The sequence below is a fragment of the Pollicipes pollicipes genome, unplaced genomic scaffold (assembly GCF_011947565.3).
Source record: "Pollicipes pollicipes isolate AB1234 unplaced genomic scaffold, Ppol_2.1 Scaffold_6052;HRSCAF=7182_pilon_pilon_pilon, whole genome shotgun sequence".
Classification (NCBI taxonomy): Eukaryota; Metazoa; Arthropoda; class Thecostraca; order Pollicipedomorpha; family Pollicipedidae; genus Pollicipes; species Pollicipes pollicipes.
Genome location: NW_023596805.1, coordinates 23,844,088 through 23,867,473, shown reverse-complemented (window position 1 = coordinate 23,867,473; position 23,386 = coordinate 23,844,088). Strand labels below are relative to the sequence as shown.

Sequence of the window (23,386 nt, the reverse complement as noted above, 5' to 3'; positions counted from 1 at the left end):
GGGAGACGCCGTAGAGAAGCGACACCATGCAAAAACTGGCTCTCCAGTCATCCATGAACACCGTACCACCCGGCCCGGCCCACTCCCAGTGAGTCGAATTAGGCACAATGATGCATTCAAACTTGGACCTAGAAAATAAGGCGTACAACTGATTTAACTGCCTAGAGACCCAATGTGGGACAGCCTCCAAGACTTGAACGCGTAGATGAAGAAGCTACTAAAGAACCAAGCGACCATTAAGAAGCAGGCGACAACCGAGCTCCGGCCAGAGTAAACGTCTTCAAAAAGATAGCAGCCGAGCCACGATCAGTCTAGGATACCGAGCTGCGATCACTCTAGGAGGCCGAGCTGCGATCACTCTAGGCGACCGAGCTGCGATCACTCTAGGAGACCGAGCTGCGATCACTCTAGGAGACCGAGCTGCGATCAATCTAGGAGGCCGAGCTGCGAGCTCTTTGAGACCGAACTCTGGGAGAACAGCGAGAGCAGTGAAGTCGCATTTCTTCCCCCAGTGCCTGTCCTTTCCGACGACGTCACCTCTCCGGCCTCTGGAGGGCCGCGGACGCAGGGAAAGGATGCCGCGGCGCTGATGGTCATTGTACTCCCGAGGAGCCTGAAATAGTCTAACACCCCTTCGTGAGCATCTCCGGCCAATTGCCAGCCTTTACTGCCAACTGTTAAACTGTTAAACTTCCATATACTTAACTGTTAAACTTTCATCTGTTTAACTGTTAAACTTCCATATACTTAATCGTTAAACTTCCTTCGTTTAACTGTTAAACTTCCATCTGTTAAACTGTTAAACTGCCAATTGGTAAACTATCAGGCCAGAAGCTGCTAGAAGCAGGTTTGCGCTTTAGGCAAGGGGTCTATGCGCGAGACTGAAAACGACGCTTTACGAAGAAAGACGCAAACTTGTCGGTCTCCGAGAATCTGTCTCGGCGCCGTTCAGAAGTGCTTGTGGACGTGTGGAGAAAGGGGGAGAAAGGGGAGAAAGAGGAGAGAGAAAAGAGAGAGAGAGAGAGAGAGAGAGAGAGAGAGAGAGAGAGAGAGAGAGAGAGATAGAGAGAAGAGAGAGAGAGAGAGAGAGAGAGAGAGAGAGAGAGAGAGAGAAGAGAGAGAGAGAGAGAGAGAGAGAGAGAGAGAGAGGAGAGAGAGAGAGAGAGAGAGAGAGAGAGAGAGAGGAGAGAGAGAGAGAGAGAGAGAGAGAGAGAAGAGAGAGAGAGAAGAGAGAGAGAGAGAGAGAGAGGAGAGAGAGAGATAGAGAGAGAGAGAGAGAGAGAGAGGAGAGAGAGAGAGAGAGAGAGAAGAGAGAGAGAGAAGAGAGAGAGAGAGAGAGAGAGAGAGAGAGAGAGAGAGAGAGAAGAGAGAGAGAGAGAAGAGAGAGAGAGAGAAGAGAGAAGAGAGAGAAGAGAGGAGAGAGAGAGAGAGAGAGAGGAGAAGAGAAGGAGAGAGAGAGAGAGAGAGAAGAGAGAGAGAGAGAGAGACTAGAGAGCGAGAGAGAGAGAGAGAGAGAGAGAGAGAGAGAGAGAGAGAGAGAGATAGAGGAGAGAGAGAGAAGGAGAGAGAGGGAGAGAGAGAGAGAGAGAGAGATGCAGAGAGAGAGAGAGGAGGGGCAGAGAGGAGAGAGAGACGAGGGAGAGGAGAAAGGGAGTGAGTGCCGCCAAGAGTGGAGAAAGAGGGTGAGGACAAAATCCACACCACATTTTTGCGCCTAGACGTTTGTTTGTTTTTTTATTGCCTTGTATCGCTAACGGAGCAGCACACTCCACTTACAGGCGGATTTACCTAAATATAATACAGCAAATACGCAGCACACAGCAGTACGAAAAACTAAAGCATATCATCTCGAAGCTAAGTGAAGATGCTAGAGGATTGAAGCATACTTGGTTACTTGAACTCTAAAAATGCCAAAACTGTCCTGAAAGATATCCGCGCTAGTGTTGCTTGCTAAGAAAGTGTTCACAGCGCTTGGCAGTGTGTAAAGCAGACTGCTCTATAATGTCTGCATGCGATCGCGAAGTACAGCGGGCAGAGTTCGAGAGCGTGTCGGGCGAGGCAGCAAAAGCAAAGGAAACAGCTTAACAAGACTCGAGAGTCCAGTTTACCTTGGAAGATGTTTCTCAGAAAGAGTGAATCGGGCTGCATTCTCCGTGCTGACGGATTTTAAAAATGAAGCAGAAGACTGACATAAGAAAGAAAACGATTTGCCCGATTTGGTGCGTAAGTGCTTGCACACTGGTCGTCAAAGAAGTTGATTCCTGCCTGACGACTTCGTGAAACTCTAAATGGTGTCTCGCAGTAACAGCGGTAAGCCTCCTGATGATCTCTCGGAAGCTAACATACATACATCAACCTTTCTCCCCAACTGATTTCGGCACTGCAATTTTCCCGCCAAGAAAATAATGGATATGAAATTTTGATTCGAAGTGCGGGAAGCACCGTCACATTCTATCACAAAACGGCACACTGGCAACGGCCCGTATGAAATAGTGATGTGAGAATTGATGGGTGAGTAACCGAATAAGAAACTTGTGCTGCACTGGATCGACCCGCACTGTGTAGGAATTGACCGCTCCCGTCCAGACCACGCTGAAATATTCTACAACCCATCACATGTTTGCAAAATACGCAGCCATCGCAGCGCTGAAGTTTTAGCTCGTGGCTCAGGAGCCCATGGTGAACTCTCTGAAAGGCAGCCAAATAATCAATGTAATTTGTATCCGTCTGGTATCTGTCCGAAAAGGCCCGCAAATCCGGTTTGTCCTAAATGTCTGACAAACGCAGCGCTAAAATCCATGCCCGGTCAACAGACAACGTGAAAGCCGTCGACTTTTACGCGGAGTCGTGCAAAAGCCAAGACAGGAAACGTGTCTCTCATTCGATAAACAACCTTGCGGCAGCCTTATAGGATGTCGTTAAAGGCTGCAGCGCAGGTGGCCTCTGAAGATTCCGCGTTGACCACCATGTTCGCCTCAAGGGGGTGGTTCTGTTGATATCTACGCCATTGCGGGCTGCTGGGCCCGCAGTGTTTGCCGAGACGTCCCGGCCATCTTGGCCCTGTTGGTGCTGTTAGTGACTGCGTGAAAGTTACGGTGTGCTAAAACTTGAGTATGTCTTGGTTGACTTCTCTTGGGAACCTTTGCAGATGCTCACAGCCGCGTTCAATAACGTTTGCTTTTTGTGATGGTCGTTCTTTCGCAATCTTTTCTTTCGATGTCGGCGCATGTTTTTGTCGGTTGTTGGTGCGTATCTTGGGCATAGAGTACTCGTCCATCCAGCCGCTGAGCGCAGAAGAATGGTCCGCCAGCGCATTCGGTGGACCGCGGACAGGTGAAGGTCACGAGGTCGCAGGTGGTGGAACGCCTGCGACGCCGATGCACGCTGAGATAGATTTGTCCATGCTAGACTGGGTGAACCATGGGTTACGCGTGGTTCTACTGCGTATTGAGTTTTTACGGCTGTGTAGCGTTTTTAGCACGGTATTTTGATGGCGGGGCCGTGTGAAAATCGTGTCACCTTTGTCGCTTGGTGTAGTACGGTGTGCTAGCTCAATGACTTTGGCGTCAGGTGCAATTTGCCGCCTCAATTAGCTTGATGGGTAATCAAAGAGACCTAAGAGATACGGATGCATTGAGTGCTAACTATTTCATCCGATTAATTGTGCATTCGCAGACCTTCAGCGTCGTTGGAGCCCTTGAGGCTGGGCTGTGTCAATTTGTCAATGTCAATTGTGTATGCTTCTTTCAAACCAAGTTCCCCAGCCGTGGATGAAACACATCGAGTGGAAACTAAGGGAGAGAGTTGGGAACTGCTGGGAGTGAGTCACAGCTCCCGCTGACGCACAGACGCGGCCCTATTTCAACTTAACTTAACTTAACATTAACGTAGGTTTCCCGGTTAAGGGGTGGGCTCAAGTCTGGGCCCCATGCCATGCGAGTGAACGGGTCTGGATCCATTGTCCTGGGCCCGAGCCAGGCTGGGCTGGTTGTCTGGGGAGTAGAGATGCGTTCCACTCGAGCTGAGTCATCAATGAACACATGAGCCATTCTCTTTGGGTGAGCTGCGGCATGGACCGGCTCGTTCGGAAAAAAATGCCACTTTAACCCATGATCTAAAAGGCATTCTCCTTGCACGTCATTACCTGAATCTTGAACTGATCATCTCTGACAATGTCTTGCCAGTAAGCAATATTGCCCATTAAAATTGTAGCATGAGGAGATGCAGCACGCCCCAGACGAATTAACGGACCATTTTAAAGTGTTAAAATGAGCAGCATGTAACTCAGGCCATAACCTGTTTACGAGATCAGTACAATGCTCACTTTTCATTGTAATTTCTACGCAGCAAGCACAATGCGAAAAAAGAGCTGAAAGACGAGTCGATGCACCGCAGCAATTCTGCGACCTGCGGCCCGGCTCAGCGGATCATCTTCCGCCGAGCCGCCGGACCAGCTGATCCGCCCGGGCGCCAGCTGACTCACATACAATTAGCAGCAAGACTAGCCCGTCCCGGGGGCCGACGCTGGGGTCAACGACCGGCCCAGCCGCCCGTAGGGACGGGACGACAGCGAGATCACACGATCGAGGGCGTGGATACCGGGCGCCACCGCGCAAACGGCAGCTCGGCACGATCACCGTGTCGACGTCACTGGACGGAACAGTGTCCGAGGCTACGCGACCGTCGGCGCAGAGCCGGGCGTCGCCGCGGACCGGCAGCCCGGAATGGCTATCCCACTGCTGCTACCGAAATGTTGGAGCGGCTCGGCAAGGCCACCGTATCGCCGCCACTGGACGGAACAGCGTCTGAGGCCACCCGACCGTTGGCCTAGGGTCCGTGCGTCACCGCACACTCGGCAGCTTGGCGTAGCCACCGCGTCGCCGCCGCCTGTCGATCGGTTTACACAGACCACGTCTACCTACTCTCCGGGAAAGACAGGGGCCAGGCAGCGTAACAACCCTGGTCAGCACCGGGCCAGGTAACGTACTCGACCACTTTTCCGGCCGCGGCAGAGCTTTTAAAATGTCTATTGTTTGGTTGTGTCTATTGTTTGTTATGTGTTTGTTTGGTTGTGTCTATTGTTTGTTAAATGTCTATTGTTTGTTACGGTTCTCACTCTCTCGCCGAGACTGCCCAGGACACGACCGTGCTCCCGGGAACTGAACTTTGACAAGCATATAAGGTCTTACGCATGTCATCCCGGACAAGCCGAAATGAAATATCATTTCCGATACACAGTGTTAGGGTGCGACTTTTCGTTCCCCTGCGTGAGTGGCACAGCTTAGGCGTTGGTCTTCTTTGTGCGTTTGCGGTGGATATGTTTTCTCCCAGCACACTTCCTATTAAAAAGTCAGTACACCTCAAGCAGCATGGTTGATATACAAGCACATAATTAGTCGTGTACCAACGCTTTAGCAAGAAAACGGGCTGGGTATCGAAACAGCCAGAGCGTAGAACCAGGGAGAGGGCTTATCGGACAGTAAAACGACACAGGAACTAATTCTAGTTACAGTTTTTATTCTGATCTAAGATATTGCTAATGGCTGCCGGGAGCCAGAGCATATAGCATGGCACAACAATCCATCGTTACTATGTTCTATGCCAAAATCAGTGAATGGTTTCTAGTACCTATATCATTCAAGGCCCAGTTATACTTCTCATTATCAATAGTCACAACGATCAACTAATCCATACCTAACCGCTATTTGCTTCTTGAACAATTTTCAGGATGCTATTGGTGATAATATATATGAAGTAAACAGGAAGTATAACTTATAGGCTATATAACTGATGGGCGTGGGTCGTACGTGTCAAGAGGAATGTGCTAGTCTGAAGCTGAGACTTGAGAGAACTGTTTGGGGCAGGTTACAGGAAGAGTACTGATTGCTGCACTGCATTTGGTAGGTTAATAAACAGACTTGCCGAAAAGCTATTTGGATCCATTCTCCATGCCACGGTATATATATATATATATATATATATATATATATATATATATATATATATATCATTGCGCCACATAACAGAAAATATATTCGTAACATCGAGGATGTGAAGAAGGCGGTATTGCACAACACATATGCTGCCATTTACAACAGCTGTTACATATATACATGAATGAGTCAAATTGCCCAAGACTCATGAGGTAATGCGCCACATCTGGAAAGGATTTTTGACTTTGGGATCTCCGCGAGACATTAGCCAAGTGTTTTTTTTTCGCAAGGAATAGGTCTGAGCTGAGTTGAATGATAAAAAATGGAACGACTTTAAGTCATGAGTTGAATTATATCCCAAAATATGTGAACAGGTTCCGAGCTGGCTCAAAAACATTAATTTATAAAACAATTCTGCTCAGCAGAGCCCTTGGCCAGCACTCGTCCGAGGCACTGAGTAGCCTCGCCAAAATTGCTGAGACGTCAAGTGCAATTTCCACAGGAGCGTTTACGAGACCAAACAGTACTTACTCACGCGAGATGGCAAGAGCAACTCTCTCTCTGCACCAATGGGAAGAGAGACAACTGTAACTTTAGTTATGTCTCATGACATGTTAAGTGAACCTGCGGCGGCCGCAACACAGGAATGGAAAGGTTACCACCTGACCTAGTTTTTCACTTCTGCGCTACTTCACTTGCGGGTCACTTCACTTCACTTATACGTCACCTCACTTCATTTAAATTGTAGGTCACGCTAGTTTATGTACATTAGTAGAACATTTCCGGGATGTTTGGTAACATAACAATAACAAAGTGTATATGGGTAAAGCCCCCTTGCGTAGCCAGGGGCTTTAAGGACCATGCCTTCCCTCCTTCTAGAACTGACGGCACCCCTGAGGCCGAACGTCTTTGTGCTTTTCTGATAAGATTACACGGCCCATACGGCTTCTAAAACAGATCTTCGGCGCAGCGGAATGACATCCCTAGCCTATGCAGATCCCCCCAAATATAAAATCACGACAACTATAGCGACGAAGGGGTGCGCCTGACGGCTCCGGACACACAGCTTCAGCTTAGTGCCTAAACCCTTCGCTGCTCGTCTTTGTCGCACCGTTTTGAACTCCCGCCACGTCAGCCTCGCCGTTATCGTCCCCTGCCACGTCAGGCGCACCGTGTTTACCACTTCCGTGCGAGCTTCGCTACGGTGTGGCGGTGCACTACATCGGTCCGCTGACGACAATACTTGGTACGCATATTATTCTGATTTGTGCTTGCTTTTGCCGTACTTGTGTATGATGCATGAGACTCTTGATTGTTCTGAGTTTATCGGGCTGCGGAATGACTCCGTAATTTATCTGCGTTTAAAGTTTGATGTACTGTTGCAGAAACCGACACGATAATGCATGACGATCGTTGGCATGAATACAGCTTTGTGCAGCGCTAGAGCCGCAATGTACCTGCATGCATATGCCAGGAGCTGCTTTTCCGCCGCATTGCAAGGCCAAGAATGGGTGTGGTCGCACCAGTTTCAAGCATCTCGCTAAACATTCAATTCATTTCAGCTGAAATCTGTTGGTCTAATCAGCTATGATTTTGGCTATTGAACCAGCTATGCACGATCTGGAAGTCATGACTCAGGATAAATAACACCTTCGCCCTATTTCGATATGATTCATCCTGGGCGAAATGCTTTAGCGAGATACTTGAAACTCTAGCGGCCACACCCATCCGCCGGCATGCTACGCGACAAAGAAGCAGATCCTGCCATGAGCAAAGGTCTGCTGGGGGACTTCCCCCGTGCCTGGCTGGCGGGCGGCCGCCGTCCGGCGATGCGGCGGCACGGTGCACCCGAACACGCGCGGAACGTCAATGAAGAAGCGCTGCGTACAGCAAGTGCGCGCCACCATGGTAAACTATGATGCAATGTTAAAAGTTGTGAAAGTTGGATGGGTCAGAGCGCAGTAAGTGCCCTCGCAACAACACCCGCGACCCTCTCAGCATCGCCTCCCAGTTTAAGCCTTCACTGCTGAAAACGGTGTGAGCGACAGCCACTGACATCTTGTACGGGCGATCTAGGGCGCTAGCGAGCGGTCAATCAGTAATGATAAGTCCAGCAACGAACCTCCTTGAAGGTCAGGTGCAACACCGCCCGAACTAAAACAAATTTGCCTGGATGTCCGTTGTTAGAACGGAAGGAACTGTCGTCCGGCCGGCTACCTGTCACTCAGGGCACTTAAACATAGTGAGCTAGAATCGCTTTTGAAATAGGGTCGGAGTGAACAATTCCATCGCCAAAGGCCGCGCGATAGTGAAAAATTCAATTAACAAAACATGGAACTTATGGACTAGTGAGAGATGCTTCAGTAAACAAAGACATATATTTCAAATTGTCATGGATGTAATATCATAAACCTGACAAAACTGTTTTGTTTTTTTGACATCTTAGGCCATTTAAGTGAAACAGAATCTATTAAAGCCAGCAATTTCATAACAGTGTAATGAGCATAAAAAACTGTGCAGCACCAATAATTTTGTGCTGCACTTTGCACTTACCTTCCACAGCATTTTTTAACCTAAAACAAAGCAAAAGAGAACAACAACAAAACAACAACAGGAAATTCAACAAGCATAAAGCACTCAAACAACAAAAAATCCTTGGACTCCTACACAACAGCCCATGGCTAAGTCTAACACAATGGACATACCTCTCGCTCCTGTTAAGATGGTGTCAGGGAAAACAAACATGATGTCAATGTTTCTTACAAAATACCAACGCTTATTCCCATGAAAGTAGCGTAACTATTCCTAACCTAAAGAGGCTCTACCTCATCTCATCCTGTCTAACCTGTTTGTATCACAGCAGCATAACATTTAACATTCAACAGCAACATACCATAATTTTTAAGTCACTGATTATTGCACGATTCTCATTGCCACTTGCCTTGCACTTAACCAACTTAACCTAACCTTAATTTAGAGTAACCCATATGTTGAACACTATCTCAACTCACCTCACCTAACAGTTGACAGCCGCACTTGTTATAAAAACATGATAAAGCCCATTTCTAACTGGTTTCAACCTGCATTTTTATTCAGTTCATTTATGTCAGCTTGTTGACACCAGATGAAGTTGACAACACACAAATCAAAACACTTCAAATTACTTTGAACAACTCATTCGGATTGCCATGATTGAACTTTGTCAAGGGCAGTGATGGGTATGCTTCACAAAACAATCTCACTTCTCCAAAAGGAACATAACTTCTAGATGACCCTACCAGTTTTGCTGCTTGCCTTTTTAGTTGCAGCAAAGGAATCTATTTAGGTTTGTGTATTCATTTTTAATGACAAAGTTTGAGATGTGTTCGCTTCACATTTTGATTGGGATAGTCTGACTATTTGCTACATACTGATATTTACCTCATAATTGCTATGTAGCTTGGAGTATCCCTGTGTTAAAAATGTAGTACATATATATACAGTACAGCCATTTGTTGGTCAGCAAACTATGATAGCTATGGACAACATGTGGTTAAAGCAGCCATGAGGGACCACTTCAAGCAATTTCAGGCAAATAATCAAGAATGTGGAACAAAATGAGTCAATTACAAGTCATATGGGATCATAATTTGCCTTATGACAAAAATTGATGGATTTAAACCGGAAATGGCTAGCTCTGACTACAAATCATGTGATGAAAGCAGGTGAGGCAAGCAATTACGTGCTCCACAGGAGACTTGCTGGCTTTTTAAGAGCACACTTCTTCCCGCTCCCCGCAAACAAAAAGTCAGTACCTTTCGCATGGTTTGCTGCAGGGAGCTAGAATCGCTTTTGAACTAGGGTGGGAGTGAAAAATTCCATCGCAAAGAGACCATGCGGGAGTGAACAAATTCATTCACAAAAGACGGAACTTTCGAGCTCGTGACGGATGCTTCAGCAAACAAAGACATGTATTTCAAGTTGGCATGGACGTATTATCAGAAACCTGACAAAAAATATTTCGTTTTTTAACATCTTAGGGCATTAAAGTGAAACAGAATACAATAACACGCGCTCAGGTGTGGGGGGGGGGGGCAAATTGACCCCCAAGGCTTTTCCCGAATGGTTTTTGAACAGCGCAGTGTAGCCGCGCCACATTTTGCATAGCTGTAGAAAATTGCATAGCAGATCATTTGACATACCAATTTTAGATGTACCTTGTAATGTCGCTGAACTATGACAGGTCAAAGTCAGCCCGAAGTTTCAGCCAAGGCAATTTCTAGGAAGTCGTTCAATCTGGTGCAACAACGGGGTGTTTGACGAAGACATAAACATCTGAGATGCTTTCTTAGGCACCGAAAATATCGAATGAGCAAATTACGCTGACCTAAGGTCAGGTATGATGGTCGGACCAAGGTCAAAACCGACATGATTTATTACTCTAGGGGTTGCTGTATGAGATAGTTTTTGGTGCTCATTTCGAATTTATTGACAGCAGGAACCGCATTATACATTTTCAGTTTACTTCTTAGAGGTCAGAACAGGCCATTGACCTAAGACGACCCGGGTCGAACATTCTGTTTTAGGAACAGTGCCTAGCGTAATCTTTGTCGCTTATTCAAATGAAAATGCAGAGCAGTCTTGCATCATTGTGGTCACTATGACCTTCAAAGGGTCAAACAAGGTCAATGACCTCCAATGGGTTTGTGACCTTTTCCTTAGAGACAGTTGCCTAGGTTCTGGGGGTGCTTTGGAGACCAACCTGGAATTTGACCTTGTTTGACCTGATTCGACCTGAAGGTCATGACCTGGGAAGCTGCAACCCTAACCTAAATGAGTTTACGTATAGGTCAATACACCCTGTAAATTTGGTGTCTCTAGCTTTCTTAGTTCCCGAGATCTCAGAGGAGGGGGGTTCAAATTACCCCCCCCCCCTCCCCGCCTACACCCGAGCGAAGGGTGTCTAGCCGGCCAGCCGGGCGTGTGTTAAAGCATAGTAATTTCATGACAGCATTATGAGTATAACAAATTATTAACACCAATAATTTCATGCCGCAATTTTGAATTACTTTCCACAGCACTTTTAAAATAAAACAAAGCAAAGCAAAGCAAATTCAATAACAATATAACAACAAAAAATTCAACAAGCATAAAACACTCAAACAAAATAACATTGGACTCCTACACATCAGCCCAGCACCAAGTCAAACACGATAGACATACTTCTGGCTTCTGCTAAGGTGGGGTCAGGGAAAACAAACATTTTGTCACTGTTTCTTACAAAATACCTATGTTTATTTCCATGAAAGTAGCTTATGCCTAACCTAAGGAGGCTTTACATCATCTCATCCTGTATAACCTGTATATATCACAGCAGGAGGTGTGAGTTAATGATTCTTGCACAATTCCTTTGCCACTTTCCATGCACTTGACCAACTTAACCTAACTTAGAGTAGCCCATATGATGAACATCATCTCAACTCACCTATCTGTTGACAGTAGTACTTGTGATAAAAACATGATATTTAAAGCTAGTTGTTGGCTGGTTTCAGCTTGCATTTTTATTCAGTTCATTTTTGCTTGCTTGTTGACATCAGACAAAGTTGACAACATGCAAGTTAAAACACTTTAAATCACTTTGAACAACTTATTTTGATTGTCATGGTTAGCCTGTGTCACAGGCAATAATGGGTATGCTCCACAAAACAATCTCTCCTCTCCAAAAATAACGTAACTTTCAGATGACCATGCCAGTATTGCTGCTTACCTTTTCAGCTGCAGCAAATGCATCCATTTGGGCTTGTTTATTTGTATTTCATGACAATGTCTGAGATGTTGGCTTCACATTTTAAATGGGTTGGTCTATTTGTTACACAGCAGCATTTAGCTCATATTATAAGTGATATGCAGCTTAGAGTATCCCTGTGTTGAAAATACAGTGCATATATACGGTTCAGTCATTTGCTGGTCAGCAAACCATGACAACTATAGAAAACATCTGGTTAAAGCAGCCATGAGGGGCCACTGCAAGAAATTTGGGACAAATAACCAAGAATATGTAACAAAATAAGCCAACTGCATGCCTTGCAGCATCATAATTTGTCTTATGGCAAAACTTGATGCATTAAGACAGAAAATGGCTAACTCTCGTTACCAGTCATGTATTGAAAGCAGGTAAGTAATTACTTGGTCCACAGGAGACTAACCGGCTTCTTCCTGCTCCCCCCAAAACAAAAATTCAGTACCTTTTGCATGGCTTGCTGGCAGACAGTCATCCAATTCACCCCGTAAATATGACTATCAATCATGCCCAACAACCTTCGAAATTAGAATGCGAAACAAGTAGGAGGTGCGCATGATAAACATCTCCACAGGGCAGAATTTCGCCATCAAACACTTCTGTATTAGATGCGTCAGGTCTATCCCAGAGCTGAGTGTGGCAGCATATTCTAATGCTGCGATACAGAGAGAACATTATGCAAGGCTATTTTAAGCCTTGCCAGGTAGCATGATAAATCGGAAACTCGAAAAGCTTGGATTTATCCTTATTGAGCACCGCCATGAACCAAGAAAACGGTTAACCGAAGGTTTAAGAGGGCAAAAATGGCGGTAAAAATAAGTTCCGTGCTTCAAATTGTCTCCTTCATTCCCTGTGAATTGTTCACGCTTGGGTGCATATCAAACATGTTTGGGCGGCTGGCGAATTTATCCAATTTATGTATGAAATACGTACAAGCTTGCAGTTGGAGCTTCTTGCAGAGAAATTTCTCAACATTTTAAGCAGTAGATGGTACCTCTAAAGGCAACTGAAAAGGAATGAAGAATAAAGTGGTATGACGCTGGTATGATAACAAGAAAAACAAAAGTAGCTAAATAAATATGGAGGCTGGTACTTTTCTCGCAAAATTTTGCAATCGGCTGATTTGACCTAAAATCTGCTAATAGAAGTGCTTCAATGGTGATATTCATCTTGTAAGTTTAAATTAAAAGACATTTCTTGAACTTTTCTCTCCTGCGTTTCGTGAGCGATGCAATTTAGTAGTCAAGTTTCCTCGGGAAAAAAGAAGTACGTGGAGTAAAACTCTCTACCAGGCCTTGCTGGTGTTTGCGCCAGGCTCTGCTTTCGTAGTGTGGTGGTGAGACCAAGAAAATAAGGGATGCATGAAAACCTTGCATTTGGCGCACAGCTGCAGATTGTGATGCATTTTGTAAACAAACCAAACTGAATGTGTGCAAGCGGCTGGCGTCGCTGGGGTTCCTGGGCTTGGAGGTACCTGGCACCCTTGCTCTGCGGATACATAGACATGATTTAGATGTAGGTGAGGTAGAAAATAGCCATATGTGTCCAGGTTCTGCGGAGCCTCGTTTGTGCTTGGTGGTTTCAAGTGAGCTCGGCTTTGGATGACATCTGAAAACCTCAAAAAGGGAAATAGGGGTTTGGCATGTGCCTTTAGACAATGTCAGGCAGGAGTGAAAATTTCACATAAAATATGGGGAAAAGGAGTGAAAAATTCCTCCTCATAGGGTGTTGCTTTACACCCAAATTCGGCAACTCTAGGACATTGGTTCAAAATGTTTGCAAGATCATAATGAAGTGGCAAATTACTCTTGTACACCCCTACAACATAGATGCTACCGTTTCTTTCAGTTTACGAGCATCACTACCTTGGCCTGTTCAAACACAAACATAAAGATAGATGCAGGTATCGATATGTCACATTTTATTGCGAGTCAGTAGACTCAAAGAAAACCAAAATAATGCTCTCTTTCAGAACTACAAACCTCATACGCACACTCCTCATCACATCAAGTTCAATACAAGCCACTGGCACGCACCACCAGTGATCACATCCATTTCTAGCCCCTGATTCACACTCTTTTGTAAAATAAGTGCGATCCCACGCTTGCACAGCTTGCGGGACTACCAAATTGCAGGTTTTCACGATTTCCGCACAGGTTTCCGGTCATAACACCGCATTTCACGGTGAGCTCCCTTCCAAACAAAGTTCAAACGGGAGTTTATGGTAATGCAGCTCAAGAGGTTGTACTTGATGGACACAATTTTTGTGTTCAATACTTAAATTTGTCATGCAATATGTGTTAAGTTCTTTGCAAATAACAAATCTAATTCTTGTAATATTTCCCTAATTGTATAATGCGTAGCTAACCCATAAACCAGTGAGAGGTTTTGCTCCGGTGCACACGGCGCCAACCGAGCTGTCTGTAAGAAATACGTGACTAGAAGAGGAAAAAAAACGCCAGCAGGAAAAAAAGAGTTGCCGTGGCGTCTTCTTTTTAAAACATTCGGTAGAACGCCACCTTTTTAACTTTTAGCCAACATTTCCTCTAAGGAATATATCAGCATTGACGTCATAGACGTCACAATGCCCGCACTGTCACACAAGCAACCGCAAACAACAGCAACCGCTGATGCTGTCGGGTGCCATGTGTAGGTACGTTCCACATAACCTGGGGTCCGGAAAATGTAAGATACTGCGCTCATTCCCCTAGGGTATTCAAAATGGAAAAAGGGGATCACAGACAAGCTGTCCCCCGTATATTTTGAAATGGTGCATGTCTATCATGGCGTTGCACTGAAAGATGAGCAGCAAATTTGTTCATTTTAACAACTGCATAAATGTGACGTGATGCAGCTGTGCGATGCCCAGTTGCAAACATAAATGATCTTCACTATTTTCTGCAGCACGAGCAAAAGGAGAAATTTGATAGTTTCAGCAATTTTAACTATAGGATTCCAAAATAAGGCAACTGTTTTATTTGCCTGGATGAATTCCATTGATGTTGGATGTAATGACCAGACCGAGAGCAGAACCAAGCCGGCTTATTAACAAGCGCTCGAGTGAGGGGTCAACTTGATCCCCTCGAAGGTTTTTCCGGAATGGTTTTCAAACAGTGCGGGGTAGCGCCGCCAAATTTTGCATAGCTATAAACAATTGAATAGCGGATTGTCTGACATAACAAATGTAGATGTAACTTGTCAGGCTGCTGTCCTATGGCAGATCAAATTCAGGCCATGGTTTCAGCAAAGGCAATTTCTAGGGAATCGCTCAGTCTGATCCAACAACGGAGTGTTAGACGAAGCCACACATCTCTGAGCCATCTTCTTACTCAGCACAACAATTGATTGAGCAAATTAAATTGACCTAGGGTCAGGTATAAAGGTAAGACCAATGTCAAACCAACCTGTTTTATTGCTCCAGGGCTTACTGTACTGGATAGTTTCTGGTGCTCATTTCGAGTTTATTGATAACAGGAATCGCATTATACACCTTCCATGGAATTTTTAAAGGCCAAAATAGGTCATTGACCTAAAATGACCCAGGTCAACATTTTGTGTTTCCGAGCATTCTGAGTAGCGTAATCTTTGTCGCTTATTCAAGTACACAACTCAAAGCAGTCTTGCATGATCTCGGTCACCATGACTCTCAAAAGGGCAAGCAAGGTCACTGACCTTAAGTGAGCATGAGGCTTCTTGCTTAGAACAGTTATCTAGGTTTAAGTCGCCCTTTGGAGACAGACCTAAAATTTGACCTTGATTGACCTTTTTTGACCTGAAGGTCGTGGTCTAAGACCTAAAACTTTGACCTAAGTGAGTTCACGTACAGCTCAACACACCCTGTGAATTTAGTGTCTCTAACTCTCTTAGTTCCTGAGATCTCAGGGCGTCAAATTGACCCCCCACCCGAGCGAAGGGCATCCGACTAGCCACCCGGGCTGTTTTATGAGGTAGCATTTGAAGGTCATTTCGAAATCATTGATTGGTGGGACGTCAACAAACACTATGTTTTGGCTTCATGACGGCCAGGGGAGGTCATGGACTTAAGATGATCCCAATCACCGCTTGCATTTAGGACCATACTGCATAGCGTCGTTCTTATCACTGATGGCAATTCCAAATATCAAAATAACGTCAAAAGTTGTTGTTCATCTTGACGTTCTGAACTGAATTAAGTAAGGCCATTGATCTGATATGAGCACCGGTGACCATTTGTTGGCTTGAATTAGCTGTGAAAATTTATCTTTTTTAATTTAATTTATATTATTTATATATATAGAAAATTTATAAAAAAATCTCGAGAAAATTTAGTTGCGTGACATTTTAATGCATTGTTATATTAACATACAAATAAGGAAAATGTATGATACCTTTCTTCTGCTCCTGGAATTTGTTAATGAGAACTTCATGTACGACAAGAAAGCGTTGCCTTCGAAGATGTTTGTCGCTATAGCCACCTCTTGCGACGTGAGAACAGAAGTAACAACTATTGCTCTTAAATAACATCGATGGTTCATGTCGCATTTCCAAGCGTAATGTGCTGTGAAATTTTGCCTCAATCGTTCATGACAGAATAAAATACTGATTTTTCCTCCACAGGGGAAACTCAGACCAGTGAAGACATGAGTTCGGTGCCACCTCCTGTTTATCTAGGCTATGTGATCGGTATGAAATCTACGTATGGCTTCATTGAAACCAGGGATTATCGGAGCGTCGATTTCGATCGAAGCAAACTCGCGGGAGGCGGAGAAAATGTCCCATTGTGCCGTGGGGACGAGGTGGAGTTCACACTGGAGAAGCCCGGCAGGGCGGCGCATGTGACCAAGCTGCCAGCAGGCACCATCGCGCGCCCGGCGCTGCGGAGCGAAAAACCTCGACGAGGCGTCGTGACTCAACAAATACTCTCAGCGACCGACGTGGCCGACATTTCCGGTCGCCTTGAGGACAAAGCCAAGCGCACTGAGCACCGGTTCGGCGTGTCTGCTGTCAGCAACACATGGGGTAAGTTGGTAGTGGGAGAAGAAGTGATGTACAAGCTAGAGAAGAACAACGAGAGAGCAGCCAACATCACTGTGGAGCGATCAAGATCCCGCTCCACTGTCAGCAGCATAAATTACAGTAAAGGCTTTGGTTATCTCGAACTCGGCAATGGCACCCTCTTCTTCTTCAGCGAAGTAAAGGACGACCAACAGCTTGCTGAAGGCGACGAAGTGGAGTGTAGTCTGGTTGAAGTTACCACCAAAAATGGTAACCGGTCTGAAGCCGTTCAAATTCTGCCGGTCAACGTTCGGCGCAATCGGTTTGTCTTGGAGCGTGCCACATTGCGTGGATATGTGTGTTCTGTCGCCGGCGAGTTTGGTTTCATTGAAACCATGAACCACAGAAGTACCTCTTTCCATTTGGCCTGCACAGAGGGTATTCCACCGCAGCGTGGTGACGAGGTGGAGTACACGCAGAGCCAACGCGGGGTGGTGGAAAGGGTGACCAAGCTGCCAGCGGGTACCATCGCACGCCCGACGCTGCTGCCCGGGATGCACCGAGGTGTCGTTCTCCATCCAGTAAGCCGAGACCGTTACACCATTGACATCTCCGGTAGCCTGAAGGACAGCGATACGGGCGCCATATACAAGTTCGGTGTGTATTCCGCCAGCAACACGTGCGGATTGTTGGGGGTGGGTGAAGAGGTGACATTCCAGCTGGAGGGGAACACAGAGCGCGCGGCTAACATCACCGTGGACCGTGCGAGACTTCGCTCCACCGTCAAACACCTCGTTCCCAACAAAAGGTACGGCTTCTTGGAGCACGAGGGCGGCACGCTCTTTCACTTCTCGGAAGTTCAGAACGGTCAGAAACTTGCCGTAGGAGATGAAGTGGAGTTCAGTCTGACGCATGCTTCTGATCATAGAGATGAACAACCGGTGGCAGTCCAGGTGGTTCGGGTAGGCGACGGCAGCAGACCTGCGCCCAGCGGCGGGGCGAGCGGACCGGCCACCTCCGGTCCTCCACCGCAGCCGTCTCTCGACTGAACGGTGGAACCGACCCTCGACACGGAAGAAACACACGGAAGGCACGAAAGAACAGTGGAACGGCACGGAAGACAGCCAGGCTGCGGTAGATCGCGTTGTGCGCCGGCGGCAGACGAACTGCTGTGGCGTCGTCAGCGACTGCCCGTGCTGGTGGACTTTTCGGATTTCTGCAAGGGGCGCCCGTCCGCGGCTTGTTAGTGTTTAACCTAGTTCGGCTACAATCTGTTCAGTCTAGTATCTTAGAGCGGGTCGCATCTATTAACCACAAGGCGCTTTGCGATTGGTGCAGCGCCAGAATATGGCGCCTTATCACTGGACCTGCGCAACCTTTATTTAGCGATAGCAAACCCTCTTTGGGACTGCGCATCTTTATTAGCATTATACTGTACACTCTTAAACGGAAAGTTCCACATATGTATGGCGTTTTGAAATGAAAAAGCCATCTCGAGGACATCCTGACGCAGTTCACGGATATGCCTTTTTAAGACCCAAACGCTCTGGTTCCTGAGTTGCACGTCCGCAAAGTACGAAAAGTCTTCTTTAGAGCGTACTTTAAAATCGCCTTCTGATTAATGACGCCATAGAACCGTCATTAGATCCCCGTGGTTAACAGGTCGTTTTTTTTTGTTTATTTTCAAAACAGCATGGTCACTGCTGCATTCGCAAAGGCGATGATGCTGCACATGTGATGATGCTGTCCGTGGAAGATGATTGGCTGCGCGATACCCGTCGTGAACGGGTAATTTTTCCTCATTTCTAGGCCACGGGTCAATGTTATAGAAAAAAACGTCAGTTTGCTAAAAAAAAAAAAATACGGCACCCAGAAAATGGGCACTCTCCCGGAGTTATAAAAAATAAGACGCGACGAGAATGGCCGGTTGACGTCAGGTTTCGTGTGTTTCGAGGTATTCTTTAGGTCTGGCTGCCAGATGCTGCCAGGTTTTGCTGTCGTCACAAACCCATTTCGTGACGCCAACAAACAATGACGTAATGGGGCCCATTTTTATCAACCTTGAAATTTTGCCACTTGCGTCGTTTGTGTACCTTGAAAGCTTACCAATAGTTACAAGGAAGTATTTCCCATCATATTTGATGCCTAACTCAATATCTTCAGATGTGGAACATTCCCTTTAACTGCAGTCTCAAACTTGAATGAAGCACAACAAACAAATACAGTTATAACAACTGAGCGAGCCATAACTTTTAAACCTCAACTGAAGAGGGCATGTCCGACGATTTTTTGACGCGAACTTTCTGGCGAGTTTTTGAGGTTTATTAATTTTTTCATCCGGGATTGAGGCTGCCTTTAAGAGTGTACAGTATAACTTTCTGAGCTTTGTCTAATGTTCATGTTAGGGTTGCTTGCTTGGGACACTGTAATGTGTGATGCACTTGTGACTCCACAACCTGATCTCCACACTGAGTTGATGGGGACGGACAGGGCGGTGATCACAACGGCTTACGTCTAATCCAGGCCAGAGCTTTCGTATCAAGAATCTTTTCTCGGCCTGCCCCTCGTTTGCATGATTTAGAACAACCCGTGATTACGAAGTCCTTTGGATGACCCATGTACCTTTAGCAGGGGTTTTTCTTATGACGCATGCTTATGACGCTGCATTTACGTAGTATTGCGTCATGACTGAAACTGGCGTGTGACAGCGTACATTAGCGACCGCTGATATGGCGTAATCCGACCTGTGACCAGAATGCGTTGATAAAGCAGCCTATTGAGCGAATAATGTCGCTGTTCCGAAGCCGAACGCACACACCATTGGTATCGGAACAACTGATTAACTTTGTTTCGCGATGTAAAGACGAGCCACGAGTAGGCATTGTGGTACGCTGACAGTCACTGGTACGACGGACTCTCCCATGAACCCGATGGAAGAGTCACGACCATGGCCGCAGAAATAAGGCTGACAATTTTCTCACTTTCGCCTGTTCGGAGCCCGTAAGGTGCGCCAGTGGCTGTAGCGGGATGCGAGAGGGGAATGCGGCTCATCTGAGAGACGATACCAGCGTCTCGCACCGCGACGGAGAGCGATGGCAATCGCTTCGGTAGGCCCCAATTCGAATACGGTGGAACGCTTGATTGTTTTTTTTATTGCGTGCAAAGAATATCGGCAAACAATACCACTTGGATATAGTACCACAATTTGAATCTCATGTAAAATCACGTATTTTAATGCACATTTATTGATGACAATGCGTGTTCACGGATATCAATGCGTATTTACGGATCGCAATGCGTGTTCACGGATCTCAATGCGTATTCACGGGTTTCAATGCGTGTTCACGGATCTCATTGAGTGTTCACGGGTCATCAAGTCCACTCTGCGGACTTGGCTACACAGAAGACTGTTCTGTTCGGCTCCATGCTTGTCCGCCAGCTGGCAGAGCTGGTACCGCGTGCTGCCTCAAGGTATGATCTCATCACACATGTCCTGACCAGGCAAAGGCCGTGTGCGTAGTCCGCTTCAGCTCTCGGCTATTGGATCCACTCCAGACCACCACCACACATCGCATCGCTGCGGTAACGACAGAGCACGACGCTTCATCGACCCTATCTGGCATCGGCACTGGTGTCCCCCTTCCCCCTCTCCTGACCCCAATGATAGCACAAGCTGAGCAGCGGCCGTGCAAATGCTGTTCACTTTCACAATCCATTGGGGGGGGGGGGGGGGGGTCATTTGTAGCTAGCGTTGTGGACATAACTAATGCGTCAATGGAACACTGGCGGCAAGCTGTATGGAGAGCTGGGGGTAAACATCACGTAAAATAATAATATATCCATGACAGAGTCCGTGTCAAGGGAGCACGCACGCGCCGCGCGCGCGCGTACGTACGTACCGGGCGAAGGACCCTCATGGAAATTGGCGTGCATTGTAAGAGGAAAATGCAGAATTCAGGTGTGAAGGGACGCAAAAAAAAACATCCACGGCACTCTCGCGCCATGCTTCTGATTGTTACCAGCATTCCTGTTGTCCACCGAAGAATACCAGCGATGATACACTTCATCGTAAAATTTGATAGGAGACCGTCCGGCATCGTCCAAAGCCCAGGCGGAATATTCCAGCGCGTCGTTTATAAGGTCTTTAGTATAATAGGCATCCTGATTGGTATGTGCTTTGGCCTGTTTCTCGTATGCATTTCTCACTTATGTTTTTACGGATTTGCAAACGCGTACGATTGAATTTGAGCTACAATTTTTGTTTTCTTATAAAAGAAGCGGGGACATGCTTGGGGCAAATAGTTTGAAGCACTGGATTCGCTGGTTTTATAAGGAATCGGTCGAGACGTGGCGGTTCGACAAACGTGGAGCCGAGCGAAAAATCCGTATTCTGAGGCCAGTACATGCATGCCTATAATGGATTTCCTGTGGCACTGATGTGTTGACTTTCCATGGTAAAAATCGCTGCGGGGCTTGGTGAAAGATATCTGTGTTGAACAATTTATCTCATTCCACCCTGTTATGAATCCGACAGAAAAAACTAAATTTGTAAATCGCCCTTGGATACAATCAGATGGTGTTGGCTGTGTTATAAATATCTGATTGCGGGTGCAATGCAGCCCTGTTCCTTAAATATACAGGACTCGACCTACAACAACGTGTCAAATAATATACGCTTAGCGCTGGATTGATCATTAAGCCGTACATAGTGCAGAGACAACCATGGGTAAAAGTTCTGCTGCGTATTTTTTCAGTCTGTTTGACAAAAATGCACACTCTTCCGTTTGTTTGACAGCAACCTTTTGATGTGATTTGCATTATTGATGCAAAATACTGTGTGTCTCCTTCATACAGATGGATTTTTGCTTCATGGCGTACTCAGATTACTCACCTTGTTCCTCTTAGTCCTGACGGAAAGCCCTCATGGGTGCTCCAATGTGTACAGAAGGGGAAACTAAGTGTAACAAATAAATTCCGAAAAGTTAATGAACAAATCAAAAGAAAGAATTCATATATATATATACATATATATATACATAAATATATAAATTCTTTCTTTTGTATTGTAAATATATATATATATATATATATATATACACATATATGTATATTGTTTTGTTTTAGAAAATAGCCAGTTCACTTGGTACTTTATTTTGTAAAAAAAGTAAGATGTAAATGCCAAATACTCCATAAGATGAAAAATTCAAAAACCCTCCAAACTGTCCAAACTTGTTTCCTGTCAGCACTTACCTGAATCAGACAGTGCTCTTGGCTGCCCAGTTAACGATATACTAGTGCTGGCGTCAAAACTGCAGCCTCAGACTGCCGCCATGCAGTCCAAAAGCCTGCCTCATCAACGAATGGCGGGTCTGGAAAGTAGGCAAAGAGGTTACATAGCACATCTGTGCACGCACGTTTCATTTGGTGAAGGTTTGTCTTTAGTTACCAAATGTGAATGCTCCTTCTTACTCATCCTAATTTGCTTGCCGGAGCTGACGAGATACGAATGATTACAATAACTTGAAGTCTTTTACGTGCATGATATTTCCTAAAATGGTTCGGCGCAGGCAACATCTTTATCAATTTGCTGCTTGGAAAATGCGACTATGCTCTTATGGCAATGTAATTCATCCATATTACATCGTTTATTCACTTTTCCACCTGAAAACTACATGGAATGAGTGAAAGCAGCCTAATGACAGCCTCGTAATGATCAGCATTATGCACAAGATCGGTGATATAGCTGGCGTTCCAGCTGAAAGGTCTCCGATATTCGTCTCACTATTGGGACGCCAAATGCCATACACGGAAAGCGATCGGCGAATAGGCAATCCGCTGCTATTAGTGGCGGTTTCGGGCTAAGCATGTGCCCATTACCAAACAGAAAGGGCTGTCAAAGGATTCAGCCGACAATGGCCTTCACGGTGGCGCGCAGGCCACGGACGACAAAACAGTATTTCAGGCAAGCACCCTGGAACACGGCAATGGTTACGTCTCGCGCGCGAGGTGACAAGGTGAGGGCACTGATTTGGAAATTTTATCCTGACAACAATCGACGTTCTAGATATCAAGAAGTAGCGGTGAAACGCAGTTATGAAACAACATTTGGCTACGCTACACGCGTTTACATTTTTGCTGCGTTTTCCCGAACGGAATTCTGCGTGCGACATGGTCGTTGTTGGACGCGAGCAAGCTGAAGAGACAGACAGCCAACATGGCGGGGCGCAACGGCGGCGGCGGTACGGACGGGTGGTTTTGGGCATTACTCCTCTCAGCAGGACGCATTGGCTGCGAAGGGCATGCCGGTGGGCCGGCTGCAGTGTCAGCCAGATGTTACAGGACATAACAGGCACTCTTTCTAACAAGACACGTCCACCACGCTAGTCATGCTGACGGAATGCAGCTCTGCCAAGTCCAACTCAATCAGCCAGGTCAACTCGATTCGGTCCTGGTCATCGATAGCTTTTGACCTGACCTCTGTGACCTGGGGCAGCCCCTCGATGGCATTGGCTATCCGGCGTCCGAAGCAAGGGATGATACAAGTGCGGGTGAATTGCTTGGACGGTTGGGATCAGGTCGCATTTTGCACTGGCGACAGTCATATTGCCTGCAGGATGGGGAACATCATCTGGCACCTGTCTCGGCTTGCAATTCCAATTTTGCACTTGAATTTTGCTCACACTTGATAAATGCACGGGAT

The 23,386-nt window shown here is 46.2% G+C and overlaps 2 protein-coding genes across 2 annotated transcripts in view; one reads left to right on the top strand and one right to left on the bottom strand.

The window, feature by feature from the left end:
- LOC119104374 (C-X-C chemokine receptor type 2) overlaps positions 1–22,930 on the bottom strand; it is a 47,904-nt gene extending 24,974 nt beyond the window's left edge. The window contains exon 1 of the mRNA XM_037228069.1: positions 21,937–22,930. The gene's annotated coding sequence lies outside the window, so the exon portion shown is untranslated. The remainder of the gene's footprint in view (positions 1–21,936) is intronic.
- LOC119104471 (cold shock domain-containing protein E1) lies at positions 6,939–21,671 on the top strand. Its single transcript, XM_037228186.1, has 2 exons — positions 6,939–7,179; positions 16,309–21,671. The coding sequence occupies exon 2, from the start codon at positions 16,332–16,334 to the stop codon at positions 17,733–17,735; it is 1,404 nt and encodes a 467-aa protein (XP_037084081.1). The 5' UTR covers positions 6,939–7,179; positions 16,309–16,331; the 3' UTR covers positions 17,736–21,671.
- Positions 22,931–23,386: the final 456 nt, after the last annotated feature.

Coding starts and splice junctions, on each gene's coding strand:
- LOC119104471 (XM_037228186.1), top strand. CDS start 16,332: ATGAGTTCGGTGCCACCTCCTGTTTATCTAGGCTATGTGATCGGTATG.